The 14474-nt window shown below is 42.0% G+C and overlaps 1 protein-coding gene across 1 annotated transcript in view; it reads left to right on the forward strand.

Moving 5' to 3' along the window:
- LOC124262375 (centlein-like) overlaps window positions 1–14474 on the forward strand; it is a 72870-nt gene that overhangs the window by 17487 nt on the left and 40909 nt on the right. Inside the window, exons 4-6 of the mRNA XM_046696857.1 lie at window positions 283–371; window positions 653–781; window positions 1784–1868. Coding sequence (XP_046552813.1) covers window positions 283–371; window positions 653–781; window positions 1784–1868 — 303 coding nt within the window. The remainder of the gene's footprint in view (window positions 1–282; window positions 372–652; window positions 782–1783; window positions 1869–14474) is intronic.

The raw sequence follows: 14474 nt of genomic DNA on the forward strand, positions 1-14474 counted from the left end.
AATGTAATCCAAGTGCTGGACCGTCAGCATGCAGTCATGGTATAATGACAAGCAAGAAGAGACAGACCAAAGTGTATTGTGCCTTGTTTCAAGCACTGAGAACCCTGCTGAACCAGCACCCCTTTCATGTTAGTCGTCTTGGGACAGAGAAGATGCCACCTCCACAAGGCTTTGGCAGTTCCTCTGTAATTCAGTTGATGTAACCTCTTTGTTAGATTGTGCTAATGTGTATACAAGCTGTTTGTTACATATTGTATCAACATAAATGTCATAATCTTTCAGGCTGACAAGGAATTTGTGTGGTCATTATGGAAACGGCTGCAGGTATCCAATCCAGATGTGACGGAGGCAATATCACTTGTCATTCAGAGGTACTCACTTGCAGCCTTACTTCACACTTTATGGTTCACTTTCACACACTCAAATATATATATGTTATTAAATATAATTCAGTTGAAACCTTTTTGTTTGATGATGTTCAAAAATGAACAGTATATCAACTTCCCATATTTGATATTTAATTTTCAACTATGTTTGTTGCTGAAAACTAGCAGCAGTATCAAAGACAGCTCTGAAAGACCATTTCAGAGTATATGTTTAAACTTTTTAGTAAGTCATTAAGATTAATTGATGCGTATCCTGAACTGTGCAGGGAGAAGGAGAAGTCAGAGGCCAAAGACCTCAAGGTTCTGGAGATCCTGCAGATCAAGGATGACCGTATTGAAGAGCTCCAGAACATTGTAGCCAAACAGTCGCAGGAAATCAGTGACCTGCTCACTAAGTGAGTTCAGCACCCAGTCCCTAAACAGTAGAGTAAACCTTTGTGCACATCTCAGACAATATTCAGTCTGATGTTCCTGCTGATCAAATGTTTCCATTTCACAAATAAACATAAGGTCTTACTATTACTATGGAAGAGACTGAATAAGGTCTTACTATACTGTGGAAGTGATTCAATAAGGTCTTACTATTACTATGGAAGAGACTGAATAAGGTCTTACTATACTGTGGAAGTGATTCAATAAGGTCTTACTATTACTATGGAAGAGACTGAATAAGGTCTTACTATACTGTGGAAGTGATTCAATAAGGTCTTACTATTACCATGGAAGTGATTGAATAAGGTCTTACTATTACTATGGAAGTGATTGAATAAGGTCTTACTATTACTATGGAAGTGAATGAATAAGGTCTTACTATTACTGTGGAAGTGATTGAATAAGGTCTTACTATTACTATGGAAGTTACTGAATAAGGTCTTACTATTACTATGGAAGTGATTGAATAAGGTCTTACTATTACTATGGAAGTGATTGAATAAGGTCTTACTATTACTATGGAAGTGATTTGATAAGGTTCTACTATTACTATGGAAGTGATTGAATAAGGTCTTACTATTACTATGGAAGTGATTGAATAAGGTCTTACTATTACTATGGAAGTGACTGAATAAGGTCTTACTATTACCACGGAAGTGACTGAATAAGGTCTTACTATTGCTGTTAAAGTGACTGGAGCTTTTGGAAGAAAACTGGAGCACCTTTCATTAGTGACAAATATAATGACAGACATTGTTGATCAGCTATGCAGGGTAAATGATTTTATCAGAATTTTTGCTAACATGAGCCTCCATAGTGTAGGTAAAGTAAGACTGTAGTCATGTTGTAGTAGTGAAGCACTTCTGAAGCAGTGACACTATTGATGATGATACAATCTTGAAGTGTCCCTGTTGTCCAGCCATGCAGCATATGTGGTATCAGTACTGCTGTCGTTCTGTTTTCAGGAAGGTCGACCTCCAGGAACAGAGCGGCAGGTTCCAGGCAGAATGTGACCAGCTCCAAGATAGACTGTCCACATCACAGGCCCAGGTAAAGATCACTGAGCCCAGTATCGTGCACATGTCTGTCTGATGGTTGTAGTTAGTTGAGGAATAATCCATTTATTATATTTCAAGTTGGTCAGTTATGGTAGTCAGTTATCATGTTGTAGAGTTCTCTAAAACCTTCTTCGACAGTATTTTTTCAGCTGCCATTGACTCGTTTATGACAATTTGATGGGCAATCTTGCCTCCCAGGTTTTGTATCATATCGATGATAAATAGGATTGTTTGTTGTTGTTTGCTGCACTCAGCAATGTTCACGCTATATAGAAGTGGTCATAAATACCTGAGCCTGAACCAGACAATCCAGTGATCAGCAGCATGAGCATCGATCTATCCAAATGGGTTACAATACATGTCAACCAAGTCAGCGTGCCTGACCATCTGACCCCGTTAATCAACTCTTATGACAAGCATGGGTTGCTGAAGACCAATTCTAACCCAGATCTTCACGGGTCATGTATGTGAAGTACCATATTTAACTGTAGATAGGCTGTATTTTGAGGACAAGAAAAACCTTTCTGTAGAAAGTGGTCGGCCTATGTTAAGGTTGTACTTTCATGAAGCTATTTTTCTGTGGTGAAAAATCTACATCATATAGCTTCAGGTGAGCTAACCAGAGATAACAACTGTGCCAAGTGGTGATTTACCATTTCTGTTGTACCAGGTATTGTTTTATATACAAGACAGTATGGTTTGATGTACCTCAGTAATGTTGATACTGGAAACAAACCAATTTCAGTCAAAGTAGAACTTGTTGCCATGAAAATGCAAATATTATTTTATGCAGAAATAACTATCAATAAACTAGTTCACCACCAGACCAATCTACGTCCCAAATTTGGTGAAGGAACATTGAATGGTTTTAAAGTTCAGCACCGGAAAAGGCGAATGGAGTCCATTGTAATATCCCCCTGCAAAACATGTGCCGGTGGATGCAGTGAATTGGGGGGTGGGTAGGGTGGGGTAAAAGATTTATTTATTTGCTGATTTTACTAAATGCTTTAAAACAATTATGATTATAACCAGAGTTATGCATTACCACTTATTGTGTAGTGTCAGATATGATGTTCATGTGGTCTAGCTGTTTCAATTAGAAATCAGTATGTTGTCATGTAATCATGCAGATTACAACAAATAGGACTTTTAACGAGTCAAAGTATGTCTTTCATGATATATGTTTCCATTTTCTGTCAACTAAATTGTTCAGTTTCAAGGTGTCAGTAGATGTAAAAATGATGATGGTTGCTATGAATAATGCTACAGTGTGTAGTAAAGCAGACCCTATAGAACTGGGTGAATGGAAGATGTAGGTATGGGGCAGACACATGATTTCACCACACTTGATATTGACACTATTGAAGAAAATTTTGAGGATGACAAATACAAGCCCAGATATACAATGAACACTTTTTTCCAGACAATGTAATGGCAGGATTGCACAAGTCAATACAAATATGTTAATATTCTTTTTCTGATGACTGATCACGATGAGGTTATGTAGGTAGGTTTGTGGTATGGCTTATGTACCAGACATGCAGTTCTGATACAGACTTCAAGGGCATGCAAAATGTAGGTGAATAGTAAAGTGCATGCAGTTACATACACTCCTGCAAAGGGCACAGTAAGATTCAGTCAGGATGGGTATGCTATGTTATTACTAAAGGATGTTTTGGTAATATGTTTGTATGAAGATTACTTGACTATCCAAAGTCAAAATATGTATTTGTGCTGGGAAAATGGTGTTTATTTGTTTAACTGGAGCATCAGATAAAGCTTACAATCAGCTCCCCTGATTGGACTGATGAGGTCACATACTCTGTCAGCTGTATGGTTTCAGTGGTCACTGTGAACATTGATATCGGCTTTATTGTATATGAAACTCCTTGACTTTGTAATAATAATTCAATGAGTGTAGCCTGCCTGTGTTAGGCCTGGAATAATCTCTACTGTATTTGGAGACCTCAAGGACTCAATACCCAATAACACTGACTTGATGAAGAATTAGTCTGAAATGAACTGATTTCAAATCACATCACCAGGTTTTATTTTTCTACTGAATGAAATAAATCTGTTTAAATTTCATATTCTTCTATCATGAGTGTTGTGCACTTGACATCAAAAGTTAGATGCTTTCACGCATAGCTGCTCCACCTTTGATTTTTCCATATCAATTTTTGTGAAGAACTTTATGTTCCTTTCACATGAATGTGACCCTCTCTAACATGTAAATCTGATCCCACGATCCAATCAGTGGCTCACTTGATTGTATACACATTGATTCCACTCCCATTTGGGGATAAGTTCTAGTTGTGGAAGCCAAGTACAGCTTTTGAATGTTTGACCTACACTGGTCACATGGGGTGCTGTGTGTTTGTCTTGTGTGAAGCAACAGCGAACAACCATGTCATGTTTCATGTGGAACCAAGATAATGTCTGCAGATACTCAGATTGAGAACCAAATCAGATTTTTGTGATTGTTTTATCAAATGTTGTAAATTAGATGCGGACAGAAAAAACTTAAGTGGACCTAGTATCACAATAGATCAATATCTGATTGGTCATTAACTTGGCAGGATTAGGCGATTAATTAGTTCTGGATGTCCCGATGTGGTGCTATGGGGCAGACGGCTGTAATAATAACACTCTGCCATTGATCCAGCTTGCTGCTGCTGCTGCTGTCCCATGACGGGTAGTCATAATGCTGAGGAGGAGGTGTTCCCAAATTCAATTATTAAATAATGAAGTCACATTCCCGTTCCCCTGTCATATGTAGCATGCAAAACCCAGGACATGTTCTGTCATTTGTCACGATATTCCACCAGCGACTAACCTGAGTGGCTGCGTCCTGGCCAGATTAATTCATTCATAAGTGATGTAGTCCTATCTGGGATGCTTGTTGCTCCAACTTTATGGGTCTGTCCCTGTGGATCCATAATGGCTACTGAACCCGTCTGCCGCCATCTAAAATTGGTGACCTCACTCAACATCGCTCAAAGGTCACTACATCAAGGGGTCTTGCAGATTTTTGTACTCTCTCATTTCTCTGACTTTGAATATGATTTGTAGAGAAAATATATGACAGATTTATAGATTTAGTTGCATGTGTCTTTGGGTGACAGATTTAAATTTGATTAAAAGAAATGAGTATTTGTGTCTGATTTCAACTTGCTATGGGATATTCAGAGATGAAAAATAGCTGCCTAATAGTTTTTATGTTAGATTTTTCAACTTGCATCATTTTGAACATTAGAAAGCAGTTGAAGCTAATATCACTCATGAGTCAGAAACAGGATTACAGAGTGATTGAGAGTTGGAATATTATCAGACATGAAAGATAATATATTCATGTGCCAGATGAATATTCTCCAAGCAAGCAAAACCAGGGCTAGCAGGCCTGGGCCATATGGTTTATTGTGAGAGAGTCCCAACTTTATTCTCAAGATTCTTAGACTTACATAATGCAGTAAACCTGTTACATACAAAGTGGATGAGAGAGCAGTTGCTGGTGACCATGTCATCAAGGCACTACGGTCTACAGTGCAGAGTTGCATCTAATAGGTGTTCCAAAATCTTGTGATTGACGGTTCAAATCCCAGCTTTGCCTTGTTTTTGTTTTTGTCAGTACCACAGTGGTAAGATGTAAGACTGGCATCACTTCTGGTTTTCCCCTCTCTTCAAATTGTCATGATATTACTGAAACACTGCTCAAAGTGGTGTTTAACCAACTCTCACTGCACTGTAAGAAAGAGAACATGCAGTTTCCTGTCACAATATTTTGATCTGGGTATAGCAGAATACAACTGCCGCTCTGAGCCAGCTGACCACTGATAGTGAAGTAGCTAGCTTGTATTCACTGTTGTGCCCACGGTAACAACATGTGGAACATCCATGTATGCCAGCAGACCAGCCCTGTGTCCAGACTCTCCATGTCCTGATTCACTGTCTGGTCAATTGCCCCCGCTGTGTGTAAGGGTAACAACATGTGGATCATTCATGTATGCCAGCAGACCAGCCCTGTGTCCAGACTCTCCATGTCCTGATTCACTGTCTGGTCAATTGCCCCCGCTGTGTGTAAGGGTAACAACATGTGGATCATTCATGTATGCCAGCAGACCAGCCCTGTGTCCAGACTCTCCATGTCCTGATTCACTGTCTGGTGAATTGCCCCCGCTGTGTGTAAGGGTAACAACATGTGGATCATCCATGTATGCCAGCAGACCAGCCCTGTGTCCAGACTCTCCATGTCCTGATTCACTGTCTGGTCAATTGCCCCCGCTGTGTGTAAGGGTAACAACATGTGGATCATTCATGTATGCCAGCAGACCAGCCCTGTGTCCAGACTCTCCATGTCCTGATTCACTGTCTGGTCAATTGCCCCCGCTGTGTGTAAGGGTAACAACATGTGGATCATCCATGTATGCCAGCAGACCAGCCCTGTGTCCAGACACTCCATGTCCTGATTCACTGTCTGGTCAATTGCCCCCGCTGTGTGTAAGGGTAACAACATGTGGATCATCCATGTATGCCAGCAGACCAGCCCTGTGTCCAGACACTCCATGTCCTGATTCACTGTCTGGTCAATTGCCCCCGCTGTGTGTAAGGGTAACAACATGTGGATCATCCATGTATGCCAGCAGACCAGCCCTGTGTCCAGACACTCCATGTCCTGATTCACTGTCTGGTCAATTGCCCCCGCTGTGTGTAAGGGTAACAACATGTGGATCATCCATGTATGCCAGCAGACCAGCCCTGTGTCCAGACTCTCCATGTCCTGATTCACTGTCTGGTCAATTGCCCCCGCTGTGTGTAAGGGTAACAACATGTGGATCATCCATGTATGCCAGCAGACCAGCCCTGTGTCCAGACTCTCCATGTCCTGATTCACTGTCTGGTCAATTGCCCCCGCTGTGTGTAAGGGTAACAACATGTGGATCATCCATGTATGCCAGCAGACCAGCCCTGTGTCCAGACTCTCCATGTCCTGATTCACTGTCTGGTCAATTGCCCCCAGCAGACCAGCCCTGTGTGTAAGGGTAACAACATGTGGATCATCCATGTATGCCAGCAGACCAGCCCTGTGTCCAGACTCTCCATGTCCTGATTCACTGTCTGGTCAATTGCCCCGCTGTGTGTAAGGGTAACAACATGTGGATCATTCATGTATGCCAGCAGACCAGCCCTGTGTCCAGACTCTCCATGTCCTGATTCACTGTCTGGTCAATTGCCCCCGCTGTGTGTAAGGGTAACAACATGTGGATCATTCATGTATGCCAGCAGACCAGCCCTGTGTCCAGACTCTCCATGTCCTGATTCACTGTCTGGTCAATTGCCCCCTCTGTGTGTAAGGGTAACAACATGTGGATCATTCATGTATGCCACCAGACCAGCCCTGTGTCCAGACTCTCCATGTCCTGATTCACTGTCTGGTCAGCTTTCCCTCTTGTAGCCTCTCCTCTTCCACTTGAGAATGACATTCAAGTGGTCAGTCGGTCAGCTAAGTGGACATGATACCTTGGGGAGTCTCTTTACATGGTTATCAGATATCAGTTGTCACTCGACTAAGCATATGCTATCTTAATGAATTTGTTGAAATACATCTATATGTATTCATTTTCTTTGAACAGCTTATGATTGTTAGTGTTGACAGAATTGTGGTATATACTGTAACTGTTTGTTCATCTTTTCTAAGATCAAGGTGGAACGTGAGGTGAGAGGATTTGTTAGCTGTACCTAACTAACATTGGTGCAGTTGTCAATGTTTTCAAATCTGTGCATGATCCTTTGTTGCGACACAGACTGATGTCTTCCTTCCTCTGTCACTGCAGGAAGTAGTTGTCAGCTAACCTATTGTGTTACTGATCATGGAAAGTTGAAGGCATTTGATATCTTTACCTTTTGTGGGTAATTGAGTTAACTCTTTCAACACCAGTCAACCAGAGGCATTTACTGCCATGACACCGAGTTCCCAGAGACTCTGAGGTCATAGATGAAGCCTATGTTTATCAATGAAAATATCAGCTCATAAATCATTATTACTACTACATATCATACACCATTTGAAAGGTCTAATCCTACTGTTTATAAATATGAAAGTTATTTTTTATCATATTATTCAAGTAATATGACTACAACTTAAACAAGTTAATTTTTACTGAAAATGCAAGCTGACACATTTATATGTCCAGATAAACCACGAAGGAAGCAAAAATTGAGGTGATATTTTTCCATTTGTAACATGTCATAATATCCCCTTTTATATTTTCATTTTTACGTAATCGGAAAATTATTATAAAAAGATTTAATATTTATGGTCGTCTATTTCCCAATATCTGTGGCTTTCTGCTCGGTAACGTGATACAACAGCGTGAAATACCTCCGTTTTCGAAGCTTCGTATGAATAACATGTGAGGCGATTCGTTTGATGGCGGGTATCGTTCGACAGCTCTGAACATCAACAATATCACTGTACCTTTGCCAAGAGTATTTTCACAGTTGTAAGAAGCGATTTTATTGGATAAAGATTGGTTTCTAATGACGCTTATTTGCCCCAGTCTGCTATAAGGATCGTGATTGGTCAAAATCAGACATGACCTAAGGCAGCCAATCAAATAACAGCAATGGTCGTCGTAAATGAAAACCTGCAGATTCAGACGAAAGTTTTGGGTAAAATCATGCTATTCTGAACATGTTACGCAAAAAATCACCACCTATGCGTATATTATGGAACTTAGTGGACGTATCATGCTAGGTTATGACCTGTGACAAGAAAGTTTAATGCATATATTTTACCATTTAACATCGTGTCCGAGCGTAAAGTTCGAAGCGACGAAAGCCGAGATGTCACTTGAATTACATTACACGATCGCACAATAAAGATGGAAATAGTAAGTTGTAACGTACATTTGACAACTTGTATGAGTACTGTTGTTGATTTTATTCTTCCGTTTATTCAATTTGTGTAATTATTATCTCGAAACATCGTTACTTTGCTCTTTGACAACTCTGATGTGGACCCGTTGCCGAAGCATGTGTCCAAGAATCGTTTTTTTCAATAACATTGCGAAAAATAGTTTATAATTCTAATTCTGTAGATTATATATGGCCATTTGAAATTTAATAAGTGTTTTCAGGCATTATGAAAAGTGATAGATTTGATAAATGAATCATATGTTAGTTAGGTTCCTAAAATTATATATAATTTTGATGCGACTACTGCCTGACTGGTTTTCCGGCCTACGGTGTCTGGGGACTGGTGACGTCTTGGCCGGTTTTCGGGCCTACGGTGTTGAATGGGTTAATGTCAAAGGGTGCAAAGCTAGTTTCCTCTGTCCTCACAACTGCTGTAAGGAATTTGTTTACTTTATTTTTGCAGCCATCTTGATACTTCATCATGACAACATATACATGATGAGTTCAGGTTGTTCCCATGTGATATAATTTGTGCATATTTATGGGCAATAGAAAAAAGCAGAGAATAGCCTAAAAGTTACAACAAATTTTAGATTAGGCCAGACCAATTTTATTTCTTGTTTTACGGATCCACCGGTCATATTTTTTCAAGAATAAAAAAAAAAAATTAAAAAAAATTTCCCTGTTCAAAAAATAAAATCCTCATGTTTTTATTGCCCCATATACACTTCATAAATTGCCTCAAATAAAATACTTTTAGTATTTAAAAGGAATAATATTTTCACTGGTGATTTTTATTTTTTATTTTGTTCCCGCCTGCCTTTAGGTTTTCTGAGGACAAAAATCCGTAAAACAAGAAGTAAAATTGGTCTGGCCTTATCTGTCAGTTAAAAAATACATAATCCCAAGCATTGGGGATAGACTGGAGATGGATAAACTGTACTCATAGATTTTAACAGAAAATAATGGAATAATCACAAGTAGGGTCTTCTCCTTTGAAGTAATAAACAACTGACTATGTCATTTTCATTCATGACATTAATGTCCCTTTGTTAAGGCCAATGAAACACACAATGAAGACAACATGAAAAACAACAGCCATGAAAAATCATTGAGCAATCAGTAAGGTATCATATCTTGGTGCTGAGTGTCGAACTTTTTATGATAATCAAAGTGTAGAAGATAAGTGAGTTGCTTTGAATGTGATCGAAGATCCTCAAACAGGAATACCTGAGACAACCTCCCAAGTTTCAGATGGAGCCCATATGGAACCTCTGACAGACCATCTCTATGCGTGACTCTATGATCTCCATTGACCGGCAGGATGCATATCTACATGTATCATTCCATGACCATAGATGACAACGCTTTTCTGTCTCCAGAAGGCTGTTAAGAAGACTCTGCCAGCTTTCTTCGGGAATTTGTGGTTTCTTGTACATTCAGATAATTCAGAACGTCTACCCAAGAAATTGCAGAAATATATATATATATTTTTCCTTATCCTGACTCATGCTTATTTCTTGTCTCCCTTTTCTTCCGAATGCTAGTGGAACACTTGAATCCCCCTTTTGAAGCTCCCTTCAAAAAAGCAGACGTAAAATCACTCACCAGGTGTTATCTCCCTTCCTAGGGTTTTGGTGGGAAATGGCGCCACCTGTCACCCATGCTCCTCACTCTCTCCTTCTTCGCCCGAGTGGACGGTTGTGAGAGCGCCTGGGTCCCCTATACGGCACTATGTCCTTTTCTAATTTAGGCTGTGTTACTAAATTAGCTGTATAAGGTTTTAGGAAACTTTTACCAACAATATGGTTTGAAATTATTTGTCAATTTTGTCTGTTTTTTCACGTTTTTACGTGATTGTTCAGATTGTTTACAAATTGATGAAATCTTGTATTCTTTGTAGGTACAGATTGTCTGCTGCTGATCCACACGAACTATGTCCTAATTGCAAGCCTGCGTGTTCTTCCAGCCTTCGCTGTCAGTTGTGTTTTCACCTGTCCGAATTTGAATTCAACAAATATTCATATTATCAGCGCAGATCAGAACTTCAACCCGGGCTCCTTTATACAGCAATTCACCCAGCAGATGTTGGACCTGATGGAACAACGGTTCGCACAGGAGAGAGCTGCGACGAAGACTCCATCAACGACGAACCTGCGTGAAGGACAACCGATCTGCACATCATGTCCCGTAGAAGTTAACAACCTGCGAAGCCTGCACGATGATTCCAGCATGTCTACGACGTCCGCACGAAGGTCTGACGAACCTACCAATGCGGAACCTGCACCAGTTACGTTCGGCGAACCCTCAAGGAAAAGACGTTCGCCAAACCTACGCAGATCTTCATCCATCTCAGATGCTGACAGTCATCACGAACCTACGCGCAAGAGTTCGTCATCAAGGAGAAGAGAATCTACACCTGCGCGAAGGCACAGAGATTCATCGCAAGACTCCAACCCTCGTCAGAGCTGCTCACCTACGCGCAGGTATTCGCGAAGGCATTCACAAACGTCTTCATCTCCACGAAAGCATTCACGAACGCATTTGCGAACGTATGGATCACCACGAAGGTCACCACGCAGGTCCCCATACAGATCTCCACGCAGGTCGCCACATAGGTCTTCACACAGATCGCCTTACAGATCGCCACGCACGGACGACTCTATACGTCAATCCTCAGAGCGTGAGACTGCTAAATCAGAAGACGACGGCAGAATTATCTTCTCCGACTCAGAGATCAAGTCCTGGATGGCCAACGGCTTGGAACTCGCATCACCCTCCAAGGAGACCAATGAAGCACTCTCATATCTGATGTTGAATGATGATGTGGACACTCTCACTCTTCCACCCATTGATCCGGTCTCAGACGTACCAGACAATCTCAGAACAGCCTTCAAGAAGGCAACAAAATTCCAGACTCAGAGTATTCCGCCTTTCAACGCAAAGAAGTTCTCTCTACACCATATGGAACCCTTCATGAAGGCCCCAGAGATAGACGAGAACTATAAAATCATCAACGACTCTCGGATGAAATCCTACAAAATAGAGGACAAAAAGCTGTCACAATTCGACACAATGACCAGACGAACCTTCTTAGGCTTAGCCAGATCAAGAGCTGTCAACGAGACCCTCATCGCGAAGTTTAGAAACTCAACTTCAGAGGAAGATCGGATGATCTATTCAGCGCTACCCACACAGAAAAAGGACCATCAGTTCATGTCTGAACACTTAGCATCCATTTCGGCGGGATTGACGCTGTCAAGAAGGCAAGGACTATTATCTTCCTGCACTTGGAGCGAGAAATTTACCAAGACACTCTACAGAGCCCCATGGTCAGCGCCATCCATCTTCGCCGGGGAAATTGATGAGGTTGCCAAAGAAGTCTCTACAGATTCCAGAGAAGAGATGATGATCAAGTCTATTGATACACTGGCTAGTGTTATCCGCCAGACGTCCCAACGCTATTCCGGCAAGTCAAAGTTTGCAGGTATACAGAGAGCAAGGGAAAAGAAATTTGGCAACACTAAGGGAAGCAAGGATTCTTTTCGTCGCCCATTAGAGCTCCAAGAGGTAACCCTGGAAGAGGCTGGCCCTTTAGAGGTACCAGATATAGTAGACGATGAAGAACAGGTTCGGAACGACTGGAGTCTTCCACCCCCAGCCGTTCCAATACAACTTTCACAAGTGGGTGGACGTCTACAACACTACTGGAAGAATTGGGGAATTCTTCAAGACGACTTCGTATTTCAGATCCTACGCAAAGGTTACAGGATACAACTACAAGCAGTTCCACCAGTACCAATCAATCCGCAGGCCCACAACTACGCTGCAGACCAGAAGGGAAATCTGTTAGAAGCCATCACATCTCTACTAGAGAAGGAGGCAATCGAAGAGATAAACCAGAAGTGCGTCACACCCGGTTTCTACTCCCCAATTTTTCTTGTTCCAAAGAAAAACTCCAAAGAAAAGTTCCGACTCATCTACAACATGAGGAAATTCAACAAAGATTATCTACTAAAACCCGCAAAGTTCAAGATGATACATCTACCTCAACTGCGACATCTCATACGTCCGCTAGATTACCTTGCCAGCATAGACTTACAGGATGCATACTTACACATCCCGATCCATCCGGAATCAAGGAGATATCTACGATTCCTCTTCAACGGACGTCATTTCCAATGGAAGGTCCTGCCATTTGGAATATCGTCGGCCCCCTGGTTGTTTACTCGAGTGACAAAGCCCATCAGTATATATCTACATCATCGGGGTCTACGCAGTGCGTTTTACCTAGACGACGGGATTCAAGCTCAGCAAGATCCCAGTCAACTCAGACTACAACTAAACTTCACCATCAGACTGCTCACTCAACTAGGATGGCTAGTGAATCTCCTCAAGTCGGAACTAGAGCCTACTCAGGATCTACAATTCCTAGGAATACGGCTCATCACAGCGGAGAACCGCATACTCGTCCCAGAGGACCGTTGGGTCAAGATACAACAAATGATATCTCAAGTACTACTCTCTCCGTTACCACTACGAGAATGGCAGAGCTTATTAGGTCTCCTCACGTCAGCTCAAGACATGACTCGCAGAGGAAGGCTACAATTGCGCCCACTACAGGTTTTGGTGAACGCTCATCTAGACAGTCTGGACCCCTTCGGACTACCAGACAAACTAAAACCATATCGCCTATGGTGGACTCTGAAGTCGAATGTTTGTGGAGGAACCTACTTAGTAGAGCCGGAGTGCAACATGCACCTCTACGTAGATGCATCACTTCAAGGATGGGGAGCACACCTTGAGAACGAAGTGGCAGCCGGGAAATGGTCGAAACAAGAAATGACTCTGCATATCAACATGCTCGATGAAAGCAGTAATAAATGCCTTACTACACTGGTCCAGCATACTACGGAACGCGAAATTGATGATCCACACGGACAACTCAACAGTGGCGTTCTACATAAACAGACAAGGATAAACAAGATCTTACAATCTTCTAGACCTCAGCTTTCATCTCTTCAGCATAATAGACGAGTTGGACGTTCAGTTGTGTTTTCACCTGTCCGAATTTGAATTCAACAAATATTCATATTATCAGCGCAGATCAGAACTTCAACCCGGGCTCCTTTATACAGCAATTCACCCAGCAGATGTTGGACCTGATGGAACAACGGTTCGCACAGGAGAGAGCTGCGACGAAGACTCCATCAACGACGAACCTGCGTGAAGGACAACCGATCTGCACATCATGTCCCGTAGAAGTTAACAACCTGCGAAGCCTGCACGATGATTCCAGCATGTCTACGACGTCCGCACGAAGGTCTGACGAACCTACCAATGCGGAACCTGCACCAGTTACGTTCGGCGAACCCTCAAGGAAAAGACGTTCGCCAAACCTACGCAGATCTTCATCCATCTCAGATGCTGACAGTCATCACGAACCTACGCGCAAGAGTTCGTCATCAAGGAGAAGAGAATCTACACCTGCGCGAAGGCACAGAGATTCATCGCAAGACTCCAACCCTCGTCAGAGCTGCTCACCTACGCGCAGGTATTCGCGAAGGCATTCACAAACGTCTTCATCTCCACGAAAGCATTCACGAACGCATTTGCGAACGTATGGATCACCACGAAGGTCACCACGCAGGTCCCCATACAGATCTCCACGCAGGTCGCCACA

The sequence above is a fragment of the Haliotis rubra genome, unplaced genomic scaffold, assembly GCF_003918875.1.
Source record: "Haliotis rubra isolate DU_JTF1 unplaced genomic scaffold, ASM391887v1 Scf833, whole genome shotgun sequence".
Taxonomy (NCBI): Eukaryota; Metazoa; Mollusca; class Gastropoda; order Lepetellida; family Haliotidae; genus Haliotis; species Haliotis rubra.